The sequence below is a fragment of the Oreochromis aureus genome, linkage group 3, assembly GCF_013358895.1.
Source record: "Oreochromis aureus strain Israel breed Guangdong linkage group 3, ZZ_aureus, whole genome shotgun sequence".
In the NCBI taxonomy this organism is placed as follows: Eukaryota; Metazoa; Chordata; class Actinopteri; order Cichliformes; family Cichlidae; genus Oreochromis; species Oreochromis aureus.
In genome coordinates, this window is record NC_052944.1 from 109,284,101 (window position 1) to 109,311,737 (window position 27,637).

The following is a 27,637-nucleotide window of genomic DNA, read 5'->3' on the forward strand; positions in this document are numbered from 1 at the left end:
AGCTCTCCTCTCCACTCCACCTCCCAGTAACATGGCCCAGTCAGAGTGTCTCTACACACAAGCTGCTGCTACTTCAACCTCTGGATGATCAGGACAAAGCTCCTCCTCTCTCAGCACACACACTGTCCTGTTTCCCATCATCAGCTCCACCTGCAGAGAGAAGAAGGAAGAGCAGAGGAGATAAACAAGTGTTTCAAGAGACTCTTCTTCAGCTGTCAGTCAGTGATGCAGCACATCCAGTATAAAGAGCAGCAGGGACTTCAGTGCTGGGACTGTACTAGGACTCATTGTTGCTTCACTTTTTCTAATCTTTGGATTTTTATTGAAGTTGATGAAAATTTTTTTCACTCCTACTTTTAGTTTGGACTTTCATTCATTAGAAAAACCTGTGTGTGTCCACTCTGAGCTCTGTAGGAACCCCAACAACAAGCCCAACAATCCAGATGGACGGTTCTAGCTGTTAACTGGAGGAATTCCATCCAAACATCTGCTCTCACTAAATTCTTCCTCACCTACAGACTGCGTTCTTCACTGCTTTAAACTTGGAAATGAATGCAATCATTGGTCTGCGTGCTGCTTTGTTCAGAGAGCTGATATGCTGTTGACAGTGTTTGATCAGAGTGTGTCAGCCGTTACTATGGTGACCATAAAGCTGAGAAAAAGGCAGAAACAGGAAGTGTTTGTATCCAATCCTGAAGCCTGTCACCATTCTCCTCTCACAGCTTCACTGAGAAGCTGCAGATTTACAGGAAACACTGGATCTTTGTTTCATACTAACTGTGTTTAGTAAAATACTGCTGACAGCACCACCCACTCACTCCATCACTCTACTTACACTAGAGACTCCAGTCTGTAGTCTGGACTCTCCTTAAGATCAGACAGCTGCTTCACATCTAGATCCTTCAGGTTGTTCAGCATCAGGTCCAGCACTCTCAGATGGGAGGGGTTGGACTTCACCGCTGCTGCCAGATAATCACAGCTGATCCTTGTCAAACCACAGTCCATCAATCTGTATAATGAATGAAAGATGCAAGTTTATTAGACAAAGTGTGTGCTTGAAATCATTCAATGTTTCATAATCTGTTCAGAGCTGAAGAAGGTTCAGAAGTGTATTTCCTTCTCTTTTCCCATCATTCATGCTGGCAGTGGGGGAGATTTGCATGTTGGACTGCTGTCTGTAAAGCAAATGCACATTTTGGTTTGAATTTCACTGTCAGACAGACTTTAAGGTGGAATGAAGAGTTTTAGAGTTTCACAGTGAATTATCCAGTGGAGGATTTTTCTTCTTCTTTCAAGGTTTGAAATGTGAACATTGTTCTGCTAGAGTCAATGGACTAAACCAGAGAAGAAAACAGACTTTACCATAAAGATCCTCAGTGTGGATCAGTATAATATCAGCCTGATGTCTGCAGTTTAGTGTCAGCACAATTTTCACATCATATTCATCTCAGCACAACTAAAACATGCTGACTGACCTCATAGTTTCAAGTTCACATCCCTGACTCTTTACAAAACCACACAGCTGTTTCACTCCTGAATCCTTCAGGTTGTTTCCTCTCAGGTCCAGCTCTCTCAAATGGGAGGGGTTGGACTTCACCGCTGCTGCCAGATAATCACAGCTGATCCCTGACAAACCACAGTCCATCAATCTGTATAAAGAATGAAAGATGTAAGTTTATTAGACAAAGTGTGAGCTTGAAATCATTCAGTGTTTCATTATCTGTTCAGAGCTGAAGAAGGTTCAGAATGTAGAAGTTTAGAAAATGGAAACTCCAAACAGCTGAAGCCAACAGGAAGAAACTTCAAACAGGAAACTGTGCAGAGTTTTAGACTATATGTCCCAATTCAGCCAGTTTGGTTTTGGAGATTTGAATCTCTGTTCTGTGACTAAGTCCTTGAATAATTTCTTCCAGTTTTTCCAACAAGACAGAGTAAGTATTGGACATGTGTTGTGGCTCCATTAGCTTCTAAATGTGATGTGATGGCCCCTCTGGGTCTGTCAGATCACAGCACTGAAGAGAACTCAAACTGGGCACACAGTTGTACTAGTCTGTACCAAAGGCTCTCTACTGGGACTGAGGGACTGCTTTGACTGCACCCACTGGGACTTTGAAAAGTTCTCCCACTGTCCAGTGAAAGCTGCTTAGGTTCATTGGTGCTTCTAAATTGGCTGTAGATGTGGATGTGAGAGAGTCCTTCTCTGTCTCTCTCTGTTGGCCCTGTGATGGACTGCTCACCTGTGCAGGTGGACCACGCCTTTTGTCCTATTACAGCTAGGGCACAGGGTCCAGCCCTGTGAGGCTAAGCTGAATAAACAGTTAGCAAAAATGATCCATAGACGGCCTGAAATCCCCCAGTTAGCAGTTTGGTAGATAGCTATGACATGCTAATCCCATCCAGCAGCTGTATTCTACCTGTAAGCTGATCCCTGCTGAGCCAAAGCACCGGCACTTTTTAATATACAAATTACAACCTTTAATAGAAACCTGTTGGTCAGCATCTTATTAGCCTGCTGTTAGCTTCATTACACAGAAAACTATAGTAACTAACAGAGTTCATAAAGAATAAAGAGAAATGTGCTGATTTAAAGCCTTTGAAGTGCTTCAGGTGATCTCTGTCCACTCATTCATTCATGTAAGCTTCTAATGCAGCTTTGATCTTCACAGTCTGCTTCATGAAACTCATTCTAACCCTGAATGTCAGAGTGGTCCTCCTTCTCTTTCCCATCATTCATGCTGGCAGTGGAGGAGATTTGGATGTTGGACTGTGTTTTGGATGATGTGTGTATGTTTGTGTTGGACTGCTGTCTGTAAAGCAAACGCACATTTTGCTTTGGATTTCACTGTCAGACAGACTTTAAGGTGGAATGAAGAGTTTTAGAGTTTCACAGTGAATTATCCAGTGGAGGATTTTTCTTCTTCTTTCAAGGTTTGAAATGTGAACATTGTTCTGCTGCAGTCAATGGACTAAACCAGAGAAGAAGAAAACAGACTTTACCATGAACATCCTCAGTGTCGATCAGTATAATATCAGCCTGATGTCTGCAGTTTAGTGTCAACACAACTTTCACATCATATTCATCTCAGCACAACTAAAACATGCTGACTGACCTCAGAGTTTCAAGTCCACATCCTGGACTCTCCAAAAAACCACACAGCTGCTTCACTCCTGAATCCTGCAGCTTGTTCTTTGTCGACGAAAAGGAGTCATTACTCAGGTCCAGCTGTCTCAGATGGGAGGGGTTGGACTTCAGCGCTACTGCCAGATAATAGCAGCTGATCTCTGACAAACCACAGTCCTTCAATCTGTATAAAGAATGAAAGATGTAAGTTTATTAGACAAAGTGTGAGCTTGAAATCATTCAGTGTTTCATCATCTGTTCAGAGCTGAAGAAGGTTCAGAATGTAGAAGTTTAGAAAATGGAAACTCCAAACAGCTGAAGCCAACAGGAAGCAGCTTCAAACAAACACAACAAGAGAAAAACTCTGAATGTTTCACATTAAAGTCGTACATTTATCATAAAAACATGAAAGAGACTTGAAAAAGTCATGTTTTTCATTCAAGGAACCACATGTCTTCACTTTTAAAGGTGAAGGGTGAAAGAAATGGACATATTTGAAGTCCAACACATTTTTCCAGTCACATGATTAAAGCAGACAAACTACAAGCTCATTTTCATTCCAACAAGTCATCTTCTGACCTGGACTAACAACACTGGTCTCTGTGTGCAGCTGGCTGTGAGACCAGTGCTCAGGGAGCGTCTACAAAGTGCAACACTGAAAGAACATCACACACTCATTTGCTTCCAACACTTTCACACAAACATCTACTGTCATTATTGTCACTAATTTAGAACGTCATCCATAAATATTGAGTAATAGCTGGACTCTCGTACAGTGAAACTAAAATGCCTTTAAACATCAGGGTTATCCTCAAAGTCCAACAATGAGTTTGTAAAAACATGTTTGTCAATCATTTTGTTTGGTTTCTGAGGAAAATGATTCAATACCCAACATTTCATCATATTTCCTCATAACCCTCTTTTGTCTGACCATTTGAATCACATTTGATTTTCCAATAAAGGATCCACAGAGTTTGGGCTCAAATATGTGACAGACATTTAATCCCATTTCAGTTTGGCCTCATCCTGGTACGGATTATCCAACACACACTCTGACCACAGGCCCAGGGGCCACGCACAGCTGGGCTCCATCCAAGAGACAGGAAACTAAACCAACAGAATAATAAAGAACACCATTTGATCTTCTTACATTTTAGCTCTTCAAGCCAAACACAGTAAAAAATGAGCATATATATGTTTTCTGATAAAATGACGTCACAGGTAGAATAGAGTCAAGTGGGGGTGTTACAGCCGGCCTTTCTCCCCTCTGCTGCCAAGGCTTTTAGTCTCAAACTCAGCTACAGGACTTCCAAATGAATGAAAGCAGCAGAAGTGGCTTTAAAAGTGAAAGAGGAAGAGGAGAAGAAGAGGAGAGGGAGGCCACCCTGACCATCACTCCAGCTGAAAACATCTCACTTCCATTAATTAAGTTGGTGAGAAAATGTTGAGCAGGATGAGCTGCTGGCTAATCTGGAGGCTGTAGCAGCAGCTCACAGTCACAGTTGATTTCCACTCATGAAAACCTCTGGCTGCTTCAAAAAGACACTCTGCTCTGATTGGCTGCCCTGGAATCCTTGTTACCCATAATGCAACAGGCGTCAGACACGGGCAGAAAGAGTCTGAGAGTTTGTACAAAGTGAAAACAGTTCTTATGTTTTTAACAATGCTGAGGTAAAGTGAGAGAAAAAATGAGCTTTATGGAAGGAATAAATGTGATGAATGAGTCATTACATCTACACCTGGATCTCAGCACTCCAGCAGGCGCAGCCATAGGCCATTGGCCATCAGCTGTGCAACACTCACAGAAATATATCAACTGGGTTTAATATTTAGGCACATAGATCATTTAAGTGCTTATGCTCTTCATGCATTTCACTGCCAACACGTTTCAAAAGGAGCAGATTTTACTTTGAAGGCCAGCTGTCTCTGTTTCCTGTTTTCATTGTTGGATAATGGAACAAGTCGATGCTTCAGTGCGTTGAATTGTGTTACACAGAAATAAGAAAAGTTTTCACGTTCACATTTTCGAGTGTTGAAGAATGAATTCACACGTCAATAAACATTTTCATCAGCACAAGCAGGAGAAAGAAAGCAGGAAATACCCCAAACCGCCATTTCTCATTCTACAACTTCAACAACTGCAGATGAATTATACTTCATACACAGACCTACAGTCCGTGATTGCTCTGAAATCTCACTGAAAGCCCATAGAAATAAAGAAAAGTCCAGACTGAAAGTTTCTGTGGGGTCAAGCAGTGAGCTGCTGAGGCTGCGTTCAAGTGCATCACAAACTATTGGAACTAGATCCAACTTCATGAAGCAGATTTCTTCTCAGCTGCTGTTTTGAACATTTCCTCATGAACTGTATTAATTTCTGTAAATGAACTGAGAACTGTTTCTACATTTGAAACTATGGATCCATTTTCCCATTCACTTCTGTACTAGGGCTGATCACGATATACATTTGAAAATTTACAATAACGATATAACTGATGATATAATTGACACTAGACAAAATACTTTACAACTCCACAACTTTATTATTGCAAAAAACCCCATCAATGTATTTTCACTTAAACAAGCAGCTGTTTTTTATGTGCATTATAGTTATATAAAAATTTAACAGTGCAAATGCAAATTCCTTGCTGTCAGTTTAACCATTTCCAAAACTGGAAACTGGTCGACATATCCTCAGCATAACCATGTATAATATCCACAAAACTTAAAAAGAGGTTATATACACACAATTAGGGCTGCTCAATTAATCGAATATTAATCGTGATTACGATTTGGGCTTTCAACGATCATTAAAAATGACTCAGCCGATTATTAGCTCCTCCTCTCGCGCTGCTCCGTGTGGCAAATCGAGCGCACCTCTCTGCGTTTCGCGCACGCGTCACAACAATTAAGAGGACCCGAGGGAAGCTAGGAAAGCTAAGCAGAAGTTATTTGGTGAGGAGAGGATAATGGCTGCTGAACATAGAATGCCGTTGGTTGAAAAGAGAGGTAAAAGGACTTAAGTGGTGTGGAAACATTATGGGTTCGCGGAGTCAGACGTGGATCAAGTAGACATAGTGTGGAAACTTTGCTATGGTGTCGTAGCTGTACCACAGAGCAACACTACAAATTTATTCAGTCATTTGAAGACCGCTCACAAAGTGACATACGATCAAACAACGACGGAACATAGAGAAAAAACTCTTGAAAACACGTGCTTCATCCTCACAGACTTCCATTCACGCTCCCCTGTACAACGCGACTAAACATCCCAGCAGCTCCCAGAGACACAAGGAGATAACAAACGCGGTAACGTCTTTCCTCGCCAAAGACCACTGCTCAATTAACACAGTGAACAACCAGTATTATGCAGTATTTTGAAGTTCACTAAACATAGATGTTTACATTTTTCATTTATTTTTTATATTGCAAACATTTGCACTGTTATCAGTATTTGCACACTATTTTATATTATGTTTTGACATATTTAAAGCCATTATTCAATACATTATTATTGTTAAATAAATATCATCAAATAATCGAGATCTCAATTTCAGTGAAAATAATCGTGATTATCATTTTTGCCACAATCGAGCAGCCCTACACGCAATATCGTAATACTATGTTGAAGCACAGTACGTATTACTCCGCGAGGCTCCTGCCTACGATAGTCGTAATGCTCTGACAATCCATCAAGCGGCGCGGCTTCGTAGCTTAGCAAAGTCGTACTAAAACATTTGACAGATTTTCAAGCGCCGTGTACCACATAAAATCATTTCGAAGTCAGTAAACACAACCAGAATTCATAGATAAGGCACACGGGATTATAAGGGGCATTGTCGATTTTCAGAAAAATCAAAGGATTGATTTTAAGTGTGCTGTATTTTCCAAAAAAAAAAACAAAAACATGTTAATAACAACAGCCCGCTAGCATATTCTACCAAAAATAGTGCTTTGTTGTGTATCTGATGGACGAAAGCTAAACCAGTTCCACACCACAGAATTTGGAGCATTTTTACAAACCAATTCATCTGTTTCATTCAATGATCCGCTTTCGCCCTTATCAGTCGAGGAAGATGGCGTTGTGGTCAGACTTCCCAAAAGCCGGGTGTGAAACAGCTTTGTAGCCCTGCTTGTATGGCGTGTAGCAGTGATCCAAAATTCGATCCCCCCTCGTTGGACACGAGACATGCTGGTAAAAGTTTGGCATGACTTGTCTAAAGGTTCGCTTTGTTAAAGTCCCCTGTTACAATGAGGGCTGCGCCTGGATCCTTGTTTTGAAGCGAACTCAGCACATCATGTAGTTTGGACAAAGCCATACCTGTGTCCACTTGGGGTGGGATGTAGACCGCCGTGGCGATGACCGAGGTGAACTCACGGGGCAGATAGAAAGGGCGGCACTTTATGCTCAGGAATTCCAGATGTGGCGAGCAGCCGCTGGAAAGAGTAGAAATGCTCCTGGCATCACACCACTTTCTGTTTACCATGAAGCACACTCCTCCACCTTTGGTTTTGTTCGACTCTGCCGTTCTGTCCGCGCGGAGCACAAAGAATGAATCAGATGGAGTTACGGCCTGGTCCGGCACGGTGGGGGTCAGCCATGTCTCCGTGAAGCACAGAATGTTGCAGTCCGTCATGTCACGTTGGAAGATGACTCTTGCTCTTAGGTCGTCGAGCTTGTTCTCCATGGATTGTACGTTGGCCAGTAGGATACTGAGCAGTGGTGCGCGATGCGCCTGCTGTCTCAGTCTGTTCCTAATGCCAGCGCGTTTCCCCCGGCGCTTTGTTCTACGCCACGGATGAGCGGCCCGTCCTTTGTTGTTCTCCGCGCCGCGTAGAATCTCTGGCGGCCAGGATGGGTCAGGTTTAAAAGTGTCCAAGATTAGATGTGCAATCTTGTCACCGATGTTTACAAGTGATCTGCCGTCGTATACTATAAGACTAGAGGATTTTGGAATGTAAACCAGTGCAAAAAATAAGTAAAAAACAAGAAAAGTGGATAGTCGGAGCGGAGCGGTCAGGAAGGCGTCTGGACGTGGCCGCGCCATCTTGAGAAGTACCTCCTCTTTGACTCCCATCACCCTCTGGAACACAAACTTGGAGTAATTAGGACCCTACACCACCGGGCAGAACATGTTCCCTCTAAGCCTGAAGGAAAAAAGAAGGAACACACACATGTAAAGGAAGCACTCAAAACATGCAGTTATCCTAACTGGGCGTTTATAAAGTCAGCAAAGATGCACAGAAAAGAAGATCAGACACCAGCGAGGGAGGATAAGAAAGACAGACGCAACTACATTGTCATCCCCGATGTAGCCGGTGTATCAGAGAAACTCAGGAGAGTCAAAGGAGTTTTCAAAGAAAAAGCGTCTGGACTTCTTTAAGTTGCTTGAAGACGTTTCACCTCTCATCCGAGAAGCTTCTTCAGTTCAGGTCTTCAAGCAACTTAAAGAAGTCCAGACGCTTTTTCTTTGCAAACCCCTTTGACTACGATGACCTGGATGACTGAGAACCTTCACAGACAGAAACTCAGGAGAGTTTTTTCCAAGCACGACATCCCAGTGTACTTCAGACCCAGAAACACACTCAGACAGAAACTGGTTCACCCGAAAGACAAAACTCCTAAACACAAACTTAACAATGTGGTGTATGCTGTACAGTGCAGTGAGGAATGCCCAGACCTCTACATCGGAGAGACCAAACAGCCACTTCACAAGCGCATGGCACAACATAGAAGAGCCACCTCCACGGGACAAGACTCAGCAGTTCATCTGCATCTAAAGGTCAAAGGTCAATCTTTTGAGGATTCCAACGTTCACAGTTTGGACAGAGAGGACAGATGGTTTGAAAGAGGAGTGAAAGAAGCCATTTATGTCCACTGTGAATGACCATCTTTGAACAGAGCCGGTGGTTTACGACAACAACTGTCTGCCATCTATAATCCAGTTTTGAGATCCCTTCACAGACGCCTCAACGCCAACTCACATCCTGGGCATTCTGACCTCAGGAAATCACATGATAGGGTGGGGCCAGGTTTAACAATGAGCTCACCCGAAACCCTGGCTGATTGGGACCCACACCCGCTTTCACACCTCGGCTCATGTGATTAGGTAGAGGATCATCAGGGGGTCCTTTGTCAATCTTTGGGGGGAAACTCCCACTGGGCTTTAAATCTGGGACTCCCCACCAATTGACCCTTAGAACTGAAGAAGCATCTCGGATGAGAGGTGAAACGTCTTCAAGCAACTTAAAGAATTCCAGACGCTTTTCTTTCCAAGCTCCTTAGTCGACTATCAGAATAATTGTTTGTGGCAGCCCCATGCTGTACGTTAGTGTATATATGAATGCTAGACTGGGCTCCATGGAAACACTTGGACTGGTCTCAGCTGCTTCTTTCTGTAGTCATTCCAACAGAGTCCTTTCTCTTCTCCAGCTTCTGTTTGAAATCCTCTCACAGAGCCTGAATCCTTCTTTGTTGCCATGTTTGGGCCTGTGTTAGGCTGCTCTGTGTTCCTCTGCTTTAACACACAACTCACCAGAGCAGCTGTGTGGGTTGTCTCTGTAGCAGCCATATCAACTTCTGATACCATGAACATCATCACAGCTCCTAACTTCACCTTTATTAACTTTGACATTCATGTCTTTCTTTTCTATCCCTCTGTTTCCACACAAGCTCAAAGTCTCTGCAGCCTGTTTTTATCTGCAATCATCAGATCTTCAACAGCCTCATTCACATCCCTCACACACTCTACTGCCTCATCAGTACTGACTTCATCTTCACTGACTGATGGAGCACAACATGAACCTGTGGAGGCTGAAAAACTGTCCTGTAAACATCTCCCCATCACCACTCCACTTCTGTCAGCCTTTAAATGAACCCTGCTCAAGTCTGTTACTTGTATTTGAAGCCAAAAGGAAAAACTGTTGTTTAGTCTTTTGGAAAGACAACATTTATGAAAGCACTCAAATTCCTTCACATTTGTCTTCATCCTGAACATTTAGCAACTAAAGACAGTTTCAAACATCAAAAATCTGAAATATAAAAAAACAACAACAGCTGCAGTCATTAAAATCACCTCAGAGTCTCCAGTCGACAGTTTGGACTCTCCAGTCCAGCACACAGAAGCTTCACTGCTGAATCCTGCAGGTTGTTCCAACTCATGTCAAGCTCAGTCAGATGGGAGGGGTTGGACTTCAGAGCTGAGGCCACAACTTCACAATGAGTCTCTGAGAGTCCACACTGAATTAGTCTGTGATTATAGAAAATATAAAATGTGTTATTATAAAAGCAGAAAATCTGCATTATGAACACAGACTGAATGTATATGAAGACAAAACAGAGTGACATCATAATCTGATGAATGTCGGCTCTTCACATCTGTGCTTCAGCTCCTCTGACTGTGTTTGACATGACACAATGATCCAGTCTCTCTCAGACCTGCAGACTTTAAATAAGAATCTTTGTTTGGCTTTAATCTGGAGATGACGGAGGAAGATGGCATCACATTTAGGCTCCCATAATGTCCACAGTCTGTCAGTGAGATCTGATCCAGAGTCAGAGTGAAGACACACATTTGGACTGTCTCCTGTTTTTAATCTGACTCCAGAACATTTTGAATGAGTTCAGCTCAGTGAAGAGTTCCAGCTGGGAAAGATGATTTCTGTTTGCTACCTGCTGATGCCAGGTATGACTTTTCATGTCCACATGCAGGAAACATATGCTGACTGTTACCAAATGGAGCAGAAATCTCATCACTGGACAATAATGATGAATGAACTCAGAGCTGCTGATATCAGATGTGATTTCACATGGTGGAAACATTGTGACTACATGGATGTGACACACTTCAAATCTCCAAAAGTTGATTCTGTTCATCTGGACGTAGCGTTTTATGGGAGAAACATTTCGCCACTCATCCAAGTGACTTCTTCAGTCTCAGCTGACTGCAGGTTTCCCCAATCTTATAAACAGTACATTTGCATAATGACTGAAACAAGCTCACTCAAGGAACAATGGGCTGGGAGATCAGTTCCTTAATCTTAATTATGCAGACTCTCATGACCATTGATTAACAACCACTAACTAAATCTAGAGATGGACTGATACGATATTACGTATCGGTATCGGTCCGATACTGACCTAAATTACTGGATCGGATATCGGCGAGAAATAAAAAATGGAATCCGATCCATTAAATATAAAAAAAACCACCTCACAAAACTTGCGACAAGGCGTAACTCGGCTCATAACAGTAGCATATGCGTCATGTGATAGAGCGGCTGCGTGTATTTGGAGCCTCGCTACCAAACCAGCATTTCCCAGAGAAAAGTAAAGCAAGTGTGTAAGTTCATCTCTGAATGTTTGTAAAGCGTTCCCATGTTAAGCTTAACAACCGATATATGGAGCGACTGCCCCTCCCTCCCTTCTGCTGCTACTTCAGTCGTGAAACTGCTTAATGATCAGCTGATCGGCTTTTCTGCCGCGAGTCCGTCTCTCTTCTCTGTTTTTGGCCCAGTTTGCACCAGAAAGAGGAAACCAGTGGATAAACAACAGCAGTACGTTTAAGCTTGATAAGCGGTTGTTAGAATTGATTTAATCTTACTTTCTACTCCAGGATATTTTTCTACATAGCTGACGGCTGTAACTGTGCAGGGGCGGATCAGCAAAGTTTAGCCAGGGGGGCCGATAGGGCATGAACAGGGAAAAGGAGGCACAAAGACATACTTTCCTTTCTTATCATCATTGAAAAAGTCTAGCTTTTAATAAATATTTATCTGAATCTTACACCCAAAGTTTTAATCTGATGTAAAATATATAGAAGTCCATTACTGTATATAGTAACTGTTAAGTCTAATATACCCTAGTAAGCTATAGTACTTTTTCCTTTGGGAAGATACCATCTGTGAATTCTGCAATTCTGTAGAAGAAAGATGTTGAATCTATTTAATTATTCTTGAAAAATAATTTATTTCTGTGCATTTTATTTCACCCTGCATCAAATTAATCGATAATTACATCGATTAAGCATCATGAGGTGGAGGGTGGGGGGTGGTTCCCTATTTTTTTTTTTTTTTTTTTTGCTGGGAGTTTGCAACACTATTAGTTAGGTTGCTTAATATTTCTGCTAAGTACTCTTTAAAATACCAGAATAGGGAGGGTGGAGTAGGTTTATTAGATTGATCAGTGTTGCAGAACTATGAAATATTTTGGGTGCAGTGTATTTTTTTTTACATACAGGTATAACAGAATAGCCTTAGTGTTGTTGATAATTTAAACTTGAGTATGAACTTATACAAAATGCAGCAAGATATTAAAAAAAACTGTTTTATTGATTAAAAAACCCACTATATCGGATTCATAACGGTATCGGCAGATATCCAAATTTATGATATCGGTATCGGTATCGGACATAAAAAAAGTGGTATCGTGCCATCTCTAACCAAAACACACTGATCAATGTCCATGAGTCCTATTCACAGAGAGTTGGGGAATGGCTGCAATCACAGCATTGTAACATGGTGAAAGATGTACACTTAGGCCCCCTCCTCGATTCTGTTATTCATCTTGTGATGTTTAAACGATGGCTCAGAGCAGGATTTGTATCATCATTTTGCTTTTCTTCTATCATAATGTTTAGTTTCTGCTTCACAGATATTCTCTGAGATATTCTCTGAAATGTTTCCCACTGTGGGACAAACTTTCACAGTTTCTTCATAAAGGAGATCTTCTGTGGAGTCCATCTGTGATAATATGTTAAACACTGAATTATGATTCATATGTGAATGTACAGACTGTTAATCAATGATGAGAACATAATCAGTAAATATAAAGATGTTTGAGTTTGGCTAAAATGATGAATCAGAATAAAGTAATAAAATAATGATGTTAGAGACAGGCCTAACACAGGCCAGCTGTGTTCAAACATACTTCAGCCATATGAGAGTGAGTGTGAGTGAATGAGAGCACACACAGGACACTCTAATCTCTGAATGTGTGTGACTTAGTGAAAAAGAGGATTGTACCTGATATACTGTGACTGACAAATAGGGCTGCACAATTAATCCTTAGAAAATCGCGATCTCGATTCATACTTATGTGCGATCTCATTTCCAAATGACAACGATTTTAAGAAAATGAAAAAAAAAAGAAAAAAAAAAGACGACAACGATTGTACCGCATTTTGATCTGGGACGTAATCTGCATGAAAACAAGCGCTCACTCTTCCTGCTCAACAAATGACAAGGACGGAGCCTTATACCACGTGATACAGAGGCTGTGCCATGTGATGCTCAAAAGGAAAAAAACAACGGAGAGCACGTCAGGGATGACGAGAAAGTGACAGGAGAAAATCCTTCCCGGTCAACCAGCCAAACATCAATAACGGGAACCTTATACAGCGCTTCCCTATACACGTCGAACTCCCGCAGGCCCAAAGAAATCACGGAGGCTATCACTTATCACCTGGCTAAAGATATGGCTCCCATCAACACTGTGCAAAACGAGGGATTTAGGAAAATGATCAACACCCTAGACAAACGCTACACAGTGCCGTCACGCAACTATTTTTCTATTGTTGCACCACCTGCTCTACACGCAGTGTCGAGCAACGGTGGAGACGGAAGTTCAAGCAGTACAACATTTTGCGGCAACCACAAAATGTGAGGCATTTATTGTTTTTATGTTTATTTATTGTTTTTATGTTCAGTCTCAACTGCTACGAAGTTGATGTGCCGTTAAAAAGTGCAATAAAAATATTTATTGTGGAAAAGAAAATCGTGAGAGAATTGTGATCTCAATTCTAAGCAAAAAAATTGTGATTCTCATTTTATGCAAAATCGTGCAGCCCTACTGACAAACAGTTTTAAAGAGAAAGTTGTTTGGATTAAAATGGATTATGCTAAAGTGAACGTGCTAATGAAATCTTAACTGACTGAAATGTGAAGTGAAGATTATTCAGATGTGAAAGAGAGAGAGACTGATAATAAGGTGAAGCTGAAGATCAGTGAATGTCATGTAAACACCTGATTGGTTGAGTAGATATCAGACTGACAGTTTCAAGGTTTTCCCTGTGGATTATAACTTTAAGAATATGTGACATTTATCAAGGAATCCTGCTCTCTGGATTATTTCCATGAACACTGAGCTGGAACACATCTACAGTTTTTAACCGTTTGTGAAACAATAAAGGTGTAAACCTGAGTATTAATCTATGTTAGTGCAAACACCTCTAATAAGTTGATTTAGCCTTTCCAAGTAATATCTTCCCTTGGAGTCTGCGGTCCAGGTTCCTAAAACCATCCTAGGTTAACAAGCACTACAATCTACAGTAGAGCTGCACTAACAGGTGTGACTGATAAGATCTGACCTGAAAGGATACTCATGTTTATTTGTATCAGTACAAACAGGGAAGACATGGACATAAAATCTGTCATGCTGCCTGAGTCCCCTCACCCACATCAGCTCTGAACTCTGCATTATCTACTGAGTCAGACTCAGAGGATCAGGGATCAGAAGTTCTACAAAGAGTAGAACCAGACTTCCTGTATGGGGGTCTGTGGGCCTACTGATCCACAGTGTCAGCACAACTTTCACATCATATTCATCTCAGCCCAACTAAAACATGGTGACTGACCTCAGAGTTTCAAATCGACATCGTGGATTCTCCAGAAGAACACACAGCTGCTTCACTCCTGAATCCAGCAGGTTGTTGTAGTTGCCACTCAGGTCCAGTACTTTGGGAAACAAGGGGTTGGAGTTCAGTGCTGCTGCCAGATAATCACAGCTGATCTCTGAGAAACCACAGTTCTTCAATCTGTATAAAGATTGAAAGATGTAAGTTTATTAAACAAAGTGTGTCATTCAGTGTTTCATCATCTGTTCAGAGCTGAAGAAGGTTCAGAATGTAGAAGTTTAGAAAATGGAAACTCCAAACAGCTGAAGCCAACAGGAAGCAGCTTCAAACAAACACAACAAGAGAAAAAACTCTGAATGTTTCACATCAAAGTCGTACATTTATTATAAAAACATGAAAGAAACTTAAAAAAGTCATGTTTTTCATTCAAGGAACCACATGTCTTCACTTTTAAAGGGTGAAGTGTGAAAGAAATGGACATATTTGAAGTCCAACACATTTTTCCAGTCAAATTATTAAAGCAGACAAACTACAACCTCATTTTCATTCCAACAAGTCATCTTCTGACCTGGACTAACAACACTGGTCTCTATGTGCAGCTGGCTGTGAGACCAGTGCTCAGGGAGCATCTACAAAGTGCAAAGGGGGGAATTATTGAGATTTAAATTTATAATCTGAATACGTATTTGCTGGCCACATGACTTTATAGAAGAAAAGGTCTAACTTTGGGCCTAAAAGGTCTTGACAGGAAACACAGGCTTGTGCAGAGCATGCTTTGCAAAAGTGAAACCAAAAGCAGAGTCTGAGTGCATGTATTTTGAGCAGGTTATTTTATTATGCATTTATATCTTTGATTAAGCTTTGATTAGGTTTTAAGCAGTTGTATTAGATTGAAATATTTGTTTTATATATTTTACACATAAGTCCAGATCAGTACACACAGGATGGCCTTAGCCTGGGTGCCTAGGCTGAGGTCAAATAAGGTGCAGAGCGAGGGGAACACAGCACACACACACACACAGCAGTAGACTCATTTAGTAGGGGAAAGTTTAAGCCTGTTTTGCCAGGGTTGCAGCTTTCAGGTTGTACGTGACTGTTTGAGAAGCAGGTGCAGGATGTTCCAGAGACGAGCGACAGCGAAGGCGAGATGAGGGGAAGCACCTGGGTTCGAGCCGAAGATAATGTTCTTTTAAACTGTGTCAAACGTTAACTGAACAGTTGTGGTTTTGGATTGACGTATGCTGTATTGAATCTGCCTGACAACAGGAGAGGGGCTGTACTGTTTCACCCCTATAAAGTCTCGGTTTGACTATAGGACGACAGTTCAATGCTGAAGTACTCAGTGCTGAACTCCATGCATGTGACCAATAAATTTTCGCTTTGATCATACCTCGTGGACCAGAGTTGTTTTTCTTGAGAGCCCTCCGTACTCCTTTTCCAATTTTTTGAATCCTAATAAACATCAGGCACAAATTTGCTGCCAGCAGTTTCTCACAAACATCTACTGTCATTATTTTCACCGAACTCTGTGGAGTCCTTTATTGGAATTTCAAATGTGATTCAAATGGTCAGACAAAAGGAGCTTATGAGGAAATATGATGAAACGTTGGGCATTTTAGCTCTTCAAGCCAAACATAGTAAAAAATGAGCATATATATGTTTTCTGATAAAATAACGTCACAGGTAGAATAGAGTCAAGTGGGGGTGTTACAGCCGGCCTTTCTCCCCTCTGCTGCCAAGGCTTTTAGTCTCAAACTCAGCTACAGGACTTCCAAATCAATGAAAGCAGCAGAAGTGGCTTCAAAAGTGAAAGAGGAAGAGGAGAAGAAGAGGAGAGGGAGGCCACCCTGAGCATCACTCCAGCTGAAAACATCTCACTTCCATTAATTAAGTTGGTGAGAAAATGTTGAGCAGGATGAGCTGCTGGCTAATCTGGAGGCTGTAGCAGCAGCTCACAGTCACAGTGGATTTCCACTCATGAAAACCTCTGGCTGCTTCAAAAAGAAACTTTATTATCAAACTCTGCTCTGATTGGCCGGCCTGGAATCCCTGTTACCCATGATGCAACAGGAGTCAGACACGGGCAGAAAGAGTCTGAGAGTTTGTACAAAGTGAAAACAGCTCAATACAATTCAATTAAATTTTATTTATATAGCGCCAAATCACAACAAAAGTTGCCTTAAGGAGCTTTATATTGTAGGCTCAGGGAGGGGCGGGGCCATCTGCTGCGACCGGTTGGGGTGAGAGAAGGAAAACAGGATAAAGACATGCTGTGGAAGAGAGACAGAGTTGAATAACAGATATGATTCAGTGCAGAGAGGTCTATTAACACACAGTGAGTGAGAAAGGTGACTGAAAAGGAAAAACTCAATGCATCATGGGAATCCCCTGGTAGCCTACATCTATTGCAGCATAACTAAGGGAGGATTCAGGGTCACCTGGTCCAGCCCTAACTATATGCTTTAGCAAAAAGGAAAGTTTTAAGCCTAATCTTGAAAGTAGAGATAGTGTCTGTCTCCTGAATCCAAACTGGAAGCTGGTTCCACAGAAGAGGGGCCTGAAAACTGAAGGCTCTGCCTCTCATTCTACTTTTAAATACTCTAGGAACAACAAGTAGGCCTGCAGAGCGAGAGCGAAGTGCTCTAATAGGGTGATATGGTACTACAAGGTCATTAAGATAAGATGGGGCCTGATTATTTAAGACCTTGTATGTGAGGAGCAGGATTTTGAATTCAATTCTGGATTTAACAGGAAGCCAATGAAGGGAAGCCAAAACAGAAGAAATCTGCTCTCTCTTTCTAGTCCCTGTCAGTACTCCTGCTGCAGCATTTTGGATTAACTGAAGGCTTTTTAGCGAGTTTTTAGGACATCCTGATAATAACCAATTACAGTCGTCCAGCCTGGAAGTAATAAATGCATGAACTAGTTTTTCAGCATCACTCTGAGACAGGATATTTCTAATTTTAGAGATGTTGCACAAATGGAAGAAAGCAGTCTTACATATTTGTTTAATATGTGCGTTGAAGGACATGTCCTGGTCAAAAATGACTCCAAGGTTCCTCACAGCATTACTGGAGGCCAAGGTAATGCCATCCAGAGTAAGAATCTGGTTAGATACCATATTTCTAAGATTTTCAGGGCCGAGTACAATAACCTCAGTTTTATCTGAATTAAGAAGCAGAAAGTTAGCAGCCATCCAGGTCTTTATGTCTTTAAGACATTCCTGCAGTTTAACTAATTGGTGTGTGTTATCTGGCTTCATGGATAGATAGAGCTGAGTGTCATCTGCATAGCAGTGAAAATGTATGCTATGTTTTCTAATGAAACTGCCTAGGAGAAGCATGTGTAATGTAAACAGAATTGGTCCTAGCACCGAAATATAATTGACCTCAGTGTGTGAAGAGGACTCTCCATTTACATGCACAAATTGGAGTCTATTAGATAGATATGATACAAACCACTGCAGTGCAGTACCTGTAATACCTACAGCATGTTCTAATCGCTCTAATAGGATATTATGGTCGACAGTATCAAACGCTGCACTAAGGTCTAGCAGGACAAGCACAGAGATGAGTCCACTGTCAGAGGCCATAAGAAGATCATTTGTAACCTTCACTAAAGCTGTTTCTGTGCTGTGATGAGCTCTGAAACCTGACTGAAACTGTTCAAATAAGCCATTCCTCTGCAGATGATCTGTTAGCTGTTTGACAACTACTCTTTCAAGGATTTTTGATATGAAAGGAAGGTTGGAGATTGGCCTGTAATTAGCTAAGACAGCTGGGTCTAGAGATGGCTTTTTGAGTAAAGGTTTAACTACAGCCACCTTGAAGGCCTGTGGTACATAGTCAATTATTAGAGATAGGTTGATCATATTTAAGATTGAAGAATTAATTAATGGCAGGACTTCTTTGAGCAGTTTTAAAACAGTTCTTCTGTTTTTAACAACGTTGAGCCATAGTGAGAGAAAAAGGAGCTTTATGGAAGGGAAAAATGTGATGAATTGGTCATTAAATTTACACCTGGATCACAACACTCCAGCAGGTGCAGCCATCGTCCATCACCTGTGCAACACTCACAGAAATATATCAACTGGGTAAATGTTAAATGGCCTGTATTTGTAAAGTCCCTAAGGACCCCGAAGCGCTTTACACTACATTCAGTCATCCAACCATTCACACACCCATTCACACACTGGAGATGGAAAGCTACATTGTAGCCACAGCCACCCCGGGGTGCACTGACAGAGGCAAACATATATACACAGGTGAGGCTGCCGGACACTGGCGCCACCGGGCCCTCTGACCACCACCAGTAGGCAACGGGTGAAGTGTCTTGCCCAAGGACACAACGACGGACTCTGTCCGAGCCGGGGCTCAAACCGGCAACCTTCTGATTACGAACTGCCAACTCTTGAGCCACGATCGCCCAAAAGGAGCAGCTTTTACTTTGAAGGCCAGTTGTCTCTGTTTCCTGTTTCACATTCTACAACTTCAACAATTGCACATGAATTATTCTTCATACACAGACCCACAGTCACGATTGCTCTAATTTATCACTGACAGCCAATAGAAATAAAGAAAACTTTTATGAACTAAAGAAAGTGTCAAACATCAATCAAAGATCTGAAATATAGACAAACAACAATAGCTGCAGTCAGTGAACTCACCTCAGAGCCTCCAGTCGACAGTTTGGACTCTCCAGTCCAGCACACAGAAGCTTCACTGCTGAATCCTGCATGTTGTTCCAACTCATGTCGAGCTCAGTCAGATGGGAGGGGTTGGACTTCAGAGCTGAGGCCACAACTTCACAGTGAGTCTCTGAGAGTCCACACTGAATCAGTCTGTGATTATAGAAAATATAAAATGTGTTATTATAAAAGCAGAAAATCTGCATTATGAACACAGACTGAATGTATATGAAGAAAAAACAGAGTGACGTCATAATCTGATGAATATCGGCTCTTCACATCTGTGCTTCAGCTCCTCTGACTGTGTTTGACATGACACAATGATCCAGTCTCTCTCAGACCTGCAGACTTTTAATAAGAATCTGGACACCTGGACGTAGCGTTTTGTGGGAGAAACATTTCAGTGGGCTGGTTTCAGTCATTATGCAAATGTACTGTTTATAAGGTTTGGGTAAACCTGCAGTCAGCTGAGACTGAAGAAGTCACTTGGATGAGAGACGAAACGTTTCTCCCACAAAACGCTACGTCCAGATGAACAGATTAAACTTTTGGTGATGAACATATGCTTTTCTTATGTGCTTCAGCTCCTCTTACTGTGTTTGACACAACGATCGAGTCTCTCTCAGACCTGCAGACTTTTAATGAGAATCTTTGTTTGGCTTTAATCTGCAGATGAAGGAGGAAGATGGCGTCATATTTAGGCTTCCATAATGTCCACAGTCTGTCAGTGAGATCTGATCCAGAGTAGGGCCGCCACGATTACATCGACTATCAAAATCGCAGACGGCTAATTTAATAGTCAACACATCGTTTAAAGCATTGTAAGATCCTGAAAGACGCAGGAATAAGTAGTAAGTTTTATAAGTGTGCGTGTAATAACGGACTAAAACAGAAGATGGCAGCAATGCATCTACAAGAATGCCAGCTGCCGTTAAACCCTGAAGAAGAAGAAGCAGCCTCCGGTATCGTAGCTGTGCCCAAATTCAGGGGCCGCATCCTCCTGTGCCCACATTTGTAGGCCAATTACGTTACATCGACGTGACAAAGGCTGTCCAAATTCAAATAATCCTCCAAATGCGTCCTCCTTTTCCCCAGATTTGAAGGATGGGTCGGGTGTAACACCTTGGTGGCCCAACCTATCCTAGAATTTATAGCGTGGCCCAGCCATTTCCCGTTTCCAACAATGGCGGGAGCTGCTTAGTTTAAGTATTACTCTTATTACTCTTTCTGGGTCACAAAATAAACGTTCAACATATTTTCTGCCAAGAATTTTGCTGTATAAACTTCAAATATCTACTCGCTTTATCAAGACATACCATATTTGTAAAAGTGCTCTGACGTTTCCTAGACGTCTGTTACCCACCAGCTCGATAGCTAGTTGTGATTCAAGGGTCATTAGAGCCGGTGAGGACACCCAACTCCCAGCACATCGTTTGCAAACCCCTGCGTCCTTTGGCTACTCAGGTTAAACATGATATATAAGTCACTTAGATAACTTAAAAAATGTTATTGTTTGGCTTTGCCTTTATTGTTTGGTTTTATTTGTTCCTGAGTAAATCGCTTTGGCTGAGATTAAAGTTATAGTTTTCACACAGCTGAATAAACATCAAACAGAAAACTGATTCAACAAGAGTGTGAGATGCTCAAGAATATACTCGGTAGTCCTGTTACATTTTAGATAGCAAGGAGCAGACGGCTGAGTTTATTAAACTCCACTGAGACAATCTGCAAATTTCCTTTAAAGTTTAATAAACTATCATCTTGTCTTTATTTTTAGTTAGCACATATCTTAAACACTATAAGGTGTAAGCTAATGATAGTTATATAAGAGCAGATGCATGCTGGTGCAATAAGCTGTACGTTTTATGACTAATGATGGCAATGGATGCATGATCTGATTAGTCGACTAATTGCAAAAATAATCAGTGACTAGTCGATTTTCAAAATAATCGTTTGTGGCAGCACTAATCCAGAGTCAGAGTGAAGACACACATTTGGACTGTTTCCTGTGTTGAATATGTCTCCAGAACATTTTGAATGAGTTCAGCTCAGTGAAGAGTTCCAGCTAGGAAAGATGATCTCTGTTTGCTACCTGCTGCTGCCAGGTACGACCTGCTGACTGTTACCAAATGGAGCAGAAATCTCACCACTGGACAATAATGTTGAATGAACTCAGAGCTGCTGATATCAGATCTGATTTCCACTAAACTGTCAGGTCTTGTGTGGAGGCGAGGAAGAAGGAACCCAAACGCAGGACTCGCAGGTAGGTGAAGACTGGTGAAGGTTTATTATAAGGAATGGATGAACAGATGGTGAACGGACACTGACTGGCTGGATAACTGAATGGCTGACTGGACTGACCGAACACACGGGAAGGACAACATCACACGAACATCACCAGAACATCAATGACACGACAAGGGCTGAAGGGAACAGAGGGCTTAAATACATGACTAATAAATGACAATGATTGGAGACAGGTGAGAGCACAGCTGATGTGTAGTCTAACTAATGATGTATGGAAGGAACTGGAACATGAGACAGGCTGGCACAGAAAACATGGATGTGAAAATAAACTGAACATGACAAAACGGAAAACACTGGGTCAACGACCCAGGAACCCTGACAGTACCCCCCCCTTCAAAGGCCGGCACCCGACGGCCGAAAGAGAGAAGGACCAGAACAGGGAGGGCGGAGGGGGCCCAGGATGGAGGGACGGAGTCCAAACAAAAAGAGTTCAGGCGGGCAACCACGTGGCCAGTGGCTGAGCTGAAACAGTTCCGGTGGGCGACCACGTGGCCGGCGGTGATGCCGGAGTCGATCTGGTGGGCGGCCGCGAGGAAGACGGCGGCGGCCACTGAGCAGGTCCGGTGGGCGGCCGCGAGGAAGACGGCGGCGGCCACTGAGCAGGTCCGGTGGGCGGCCGCGAGGAAGACGGCGGCGGCCACTGAGGAGGTCCGGTGGGCGGCCGCGAGGAAGACGGCGGCGGCGGCCACTGAGCAGGTCCGGTGGGCGGCCGCGCGGAAGACGGCTGCGGCCACTGGCGGCCACTGAGCAGGTCCACAGGACCAGGCGAGGCTGGTGCAGAGGCTGAGGCCGAGGCTGGACCAGGCGAGGCAGAGGCTGAGGCCGAGTCTGGACCAGGCGAGGCAGAAGCTGAGGCCGAGGCTGGACCAGGCGAGGCAGAAGCTGAGGCCGAGGCTGGACCAGGCGAGGCAGAAGGCGAAGCAGAAGCCGAGGCTGGACCAGGCGGAGCAGAAGGCGAATCAGAAGCCCAGGCTGGACCAGGCGGAGCAGAAGGCGAATCAGAAGCCGAGGCAGGGCCAGGCGGCGCGGGGGCCTCTGGCTGGAGACAGGCAGGGCCAGGAGGCGAAGAGGCCTCTGGCTGGAGACAGGCAGGGCCAGGAGGCGCGGAGGCCTCTGGCTGGAGACAGGCAGGGCCAGGAGGCGCGGAAACCCCTGGCTGAGGTGCGGCCGGGCCAGCGGGTGCGGAAACCCCTGGCTGAGGTGCGGCCGGGCCAGCGGGTGCGGAAACCCTGGCTGAGGTGCGGCCGGGCCAGCGGGTGCGGAAACCCCTGGCTGAGGAGCGGGAGAGCTCACAGCTGGCTCTGGATGCTGCTGCTGCAGGTCCGGGAACAGAACAAGTTGGTGGATGAGTGGCTGGGCGACAGAAGGCTGGGCAACAGAAGGCTGGGCGACAGAAGGCTGAACTGACTGGAGGACGGGCGACTGGGGAACAGGACGAGACTGGAGGACAGGAGACTGAGCTATAGAAGATTGGAGGACAGGAGACTGGACTACAGGGGACTGGACGGCAGGAGGAGACTGGACTACAGGGGACTGGACGGCAGGAGGAGACTGGACTACAGGGGACTGGACGGCAGGAGGAGACTGGACTACAGGGGACTGGAGGGCAGGAGGAGACTGGGCTGACCGGAGTGGAGCTGACCGGAGTGGAGCTGACCGGAGTGGAGCTGACCGGAGTGGAGCAGCCTGAGCTACGGGTGCCTGAGCTACAGGAGCAGCCTGAGCTACGGGTGCCTGAGCTACAGGAGCAGCCTGAGCTACAGGTGCCTGAGCTACAGGAGCAGCCTGAGCTACGGGTGCCTGAGCTACAGGAGCAGGCTGGACTGACTGGACAGGAGCAGGCTGGACTGACTGGACTGGAGCAGGCTGGACTGACTGGACTGGAGCAGGCTGGACTGACTGGACAGGAGCAGGCTGGACTGACTGGACTGGAGCAGGCTGGACTGACTGGACAGGAGCAGGCTGGACTGACTGGACTGGAGCAGGCTGGACTGACTGGACTGGAGCAGGCTGAACAGCAGGTGAGTGAACTGACTGGGCTGGAGGCTGAACAGCAGGTGAGTGAACTGACTGGGCTGGAGGCTGAACAGCAGGTGAGTGAACTGGCTGGACTGGGAGCTGAACAGCAGGAGAGTGAACTGGCTGGAATGGAGAGGGTAATGGATGAACAGAGGTGGGTGAGGCTAAGGGCTGAGCTGGGGTTGGTGTGGCTAATGGCTGAGCTAAAGACTGAATTACTGAAGGTGATAAAACTGCAGCCTGGGCTAGTAAAGCAGGTGCCTGAGCAGGGGACACCTCAGCTAGCCTAACCAGGGACAGTGCGAGGGCGTGAAAAGCTGGATCAGGCGGTGGATGAAGTGGTGGACTGATGGGGAAGCAGGCTAGCTCTGCCGAGCCTCCAGAGCATGAGGGCACTGGCTGGAGAGTCTTGGCTGGGCCTCTGGGATGATCAGGTTGGATTCTGGCTGCCCTCAGCCTAGGCGCTGGGACAGGCTGACAGGTGGACGAAGGCGCAGACTCAGATAAAACAGTGCTAGAGCGACCAGGCCTAGGGTTTGCATACACAGGGGCTGTAACAGATTTATCAGGGATTGCTCTGGCCTTTCTGCCATCACCATTTACAGTCTTTAGTTGAACAGTCTTCGGGGATGTTGAAGCGCGGGTATTGTCCTTAATGAATCCTAGCTCAGAGGGAGCAGAGCAGAAAAGTTCTTCCCAGGCCACATCGTCATCTAGGAGGGAAGTTCCCCATGAATCGGAGATGAGTCTATTATTCATTTTATGTGAAGAATCAAATGAGGAAGGCGGCAAACAGTCACTGCGACTCACCGCCGGGAGTTGCTGAAAATAGTCCATGTTATGGCGGCGTGTGCGCCGCTTTCTCCGGGAAGAGGAAGCGGGCGGGGTACACAGCCGAGCCTCTGGCACGGGAGCCTCCGTTGAGCCGAGGTGGGAGGCGTAGCCGCTGTGCAGTGGGGAAGTGGAAGAGCCGGTGGGTAAAACGGCTGGCGGGCGAGCGAGGAGCGGAGCGGCGGGAGAGTGAGCGGCCGAAGCTCGGCCTGTGACGCCCACTCTCCGCGGCGAATGCTCCAATGCAGGTAAGGCAGCAGGTGGAGGACTGCGGCGTCTCCGAGGTCCGCCAAGAGCCAGACGGGTCCCCTCAAAGACATGATCCCTCTCTGAGAAGAGCCGCTGTTTCCTCCTGAGCTTCTCCGCCCAAATGGAGAGCGCTGCGTCCTGCCGCTCGAAAAGTTCAGAGTCCGCTGGGTCCCAATCGTGTCTTCGTGGCACGGGTCGTGTCATTCTGTCAGGTCTTGTGTGGAGGTGAGGAAGAAGGAACCCAAACGCAGGACTCGCAGGTAGGTGAAGACTGGTGAAGGTTTATTATAAGGAATGGATGAACAGATGGTGAACGGACACTGACTGGCTGGATAACTGAATGGCTGACTGGACTGACCGAACACACGGGAAGGACAACATCACACGAACATCACCAGAACATCAATGACACGACAAGGGCTGAAGGGAACAGAGGGCTTAAATACATGACTAATAAATGACAATGATTGGAGACAGGTGAGAGCACAGCTGATGTGTAGTCTAACTAATGATGTATGGAAGGAACTGGAACATGAGACAGGCTGGCACAGAAAACATGGATGTGAAAATAAACTGAACATGACAAAACGGAAAACACTGGGTCAACGACCCAGGAACCCTGACATAAACAAAGAAACGATTCACTCATTTTAGCTTTCTAAACCATTAGTCTGCTGGTATATCGCCAGTTGGTAGAAAAAGATTTGTATTCCTGTTCTGGGCTTCAGTGTTTATGAATCCAGATCCAGTTGACAGCAAGTGGACAGGTGAGAGTGAGAGTGGACAGGTAACCAAGGTCGCCAACCAATCAGAAAGCTTCTGTTTGACCCACAGTCACTGATGATGACTGCACATAACCAAGCAGTGTGTTACTCTGATATCAAATATGGATCCTGCTCTTATAATAATGATCATCAGATGATATTATTGTGTTATTTTGTAGCTGAATACGATGTTTATGTGATTATCAGCGAAAGAAGCAGTGAGGAGGATGGAGAGAGAGAGAGGACAGAGGGTGAAGTTAGAAACACTAAAAGGATTTTTCATGGATTTCATGGATGATTTGAGTGATTTCCAGCAGGACACTTAAACATGTCAGTGGACATAAAGAACATATTCACTGATATGAAACGTGTCATTGAACAGGATTAATATCAGTGTAAACATGATGGAAACAGCTGTGACTGCATGGATGTGACACACTTCAAATCTGTTCTCCACTCTTGGATTTGGGATCCATGGAGCTGCTGCTGAGTCTGTACAATAAAGGATGGTGTGGAAGTTTGCAACGTATGGACACAGACATGTTGTGTTTACAACCTAAATCTCCCACCATCTATAAAGCACTGATGACATCATGGCGTTTGGCGAGTGCTGCCAGGAAGTGAGCTCGAGGATGTAAACAGCAGCCAGAAACACAACAGTGACTTCCATCAGCATAAAACAGGGACGACATTTCAGCAGCAACAACTACACATTGAAAAATCAGCTCTGTGATTAATGAGGACATGAAGTCAGACATTTGTCATTAGGAGCAGCAGCAGGAATGAGAGTGAATCCATGAGCTGCTGTGACATCAGCATTAGTTCACAGATTGGACACATGTTCAGTCCAGATGTCAGCAGTGTCTTCTCACTCAGTTTGTCCCACTGTTGGCAGTAAGAGAGCACAGCTGGTTCACCTCTGAGCCTCACTCTGAACCACAGCTCTGTCACTCATCAGGACATCACACTTTAATCACACTAAACCAGAGTCTTCCTCAGAGCCTTCAACCTCACTCACCATGTTTATGAAACTAAACTCTGTGTCTGTAGTTCTGTCTGTAGTCAGAGGAGAAGCTCATGGTGACTGCTCTGGATATTTGTCTCTGTTTCTAACATTAGGGTTCACTTCACTACAAAGAAGCTCTTCATAGATTCTTATTTCTGTCTCTCTCTAACAGGAGTGTCTAAATGACCAACAGCAGCAGCAGCAGATTAAAATTTTGCCCCCTAATGACACCACACAGGTACTACATGTAGATGTGAGTCTACAACACACAGCGTACGACTACCAATGCAGGATCATGCTGAGTGCACACACACATTTCCTGATCAACACAAAATATAATTTTATCTGAGAAACTCAAACTAATGAGAGTCGCTTAGTACTGTGTATATCTGAAGAACTAAACTACTAATCCAATGATCACATCTGGACTCACCGAGCCTTTCTGCAGTTTCTCACAGCTGGAATCAGTCTCTGTCGTCCCCGCTCTGATGTGTTGTACTTCTGCAGGTCCAACTCATCCAGAACCTCCTCTGACATCTGCAGCATGAAGGCCAGAGCTGAGCACTGGATCTCAGAGAGTTTCTTCTCTGATCTGTTCTCTGACTTCAGGAACTCTTGGATCTCCTGATGTACTGAGAGGTCGTTCATCTCCATCAGACAGTGGAAGATGTTGATGCTTCTGTCAGGAGAGATTTCATCCCTGTTCATCTTCTTCAGGTTGTTGATGACTCTCTGGATGGTTTCTGGAATGATCTTTGTCTGACCCAGCAGACCTCCTAAGAGTCTCTGGTTGGACTCCAGACAGAGGCCATGAAGGAAGCGAACAAACAGGTCCAGGTGGCCATTTTTACTCTGGAGGGACGTCATCATCACAATCTCCAGAAAAAAATTCAGAGATGACTCATTCCTGTCTATCCCCAGGAACATCATGAGCACCTCTGTCTTCCTGTTGGTGTGACAGTGGAACATGTAGACTGCAGCCAGAAACTCCTGAATGCTCAGATGAACAAAGCAGTAGACTGG

At 44.3% G+C, this 27,637-nt stretch overlaps 1 protein-coding gene across 1 annotated transcript; it reads right to left on the reverse strand.

The window, feature by feature from the left end:
• On the reverse strand, positions 1-27,637 carry LOC120438782 (ribonuclease inhibitor-like). The gene is made up of 8 exons (XM_039609211.1): positions 27,048-27,637; positions 19,418-19,591; positions 14,752-14,931; positions 10,195-10,368; positions 3,111-3,305; positions 1,476-1,649; positions 836-1,009; positions 1-150 (listed from the first exon to the last, which is right to left on the reverse strand). The coding sequence occupies exons 1-8, from the start codon at positions 27,581-27,583 to the stop codon at positions 141-143; spliced, it is 1,617 nt and encodes a 538-aa protein (XP_039465145.1). The 5' UTR covers positions 27,584-27,637; the 3' UTR covers positions 1-140.

Excerpts from the sequence above, each read along its gene's own strand:
- LOC120438782 (XM_039609211.1), bottom strand. The coding sequence starts at position 27,583 with ATGTTCCACTGTCACACCAACAGGAAGACAGAGGTGCTCATGATGTTC. Across the intron at positions 19,592-27,047 it reads AGAAACTGCAGAAAGGCTCG|ACTGATTCAGTGTGGACTCT; the intron begins GTGAGTCCAGAT and ends CTATAATCACAG. Across the intron at positions 3,306-10,194 it reads TGTCGACTGGAGACTCTGAG|ATTGAAGGACTGTGGTTTGT; the intron begins GTGATTTTAATG and ends TTCTTTATACAG.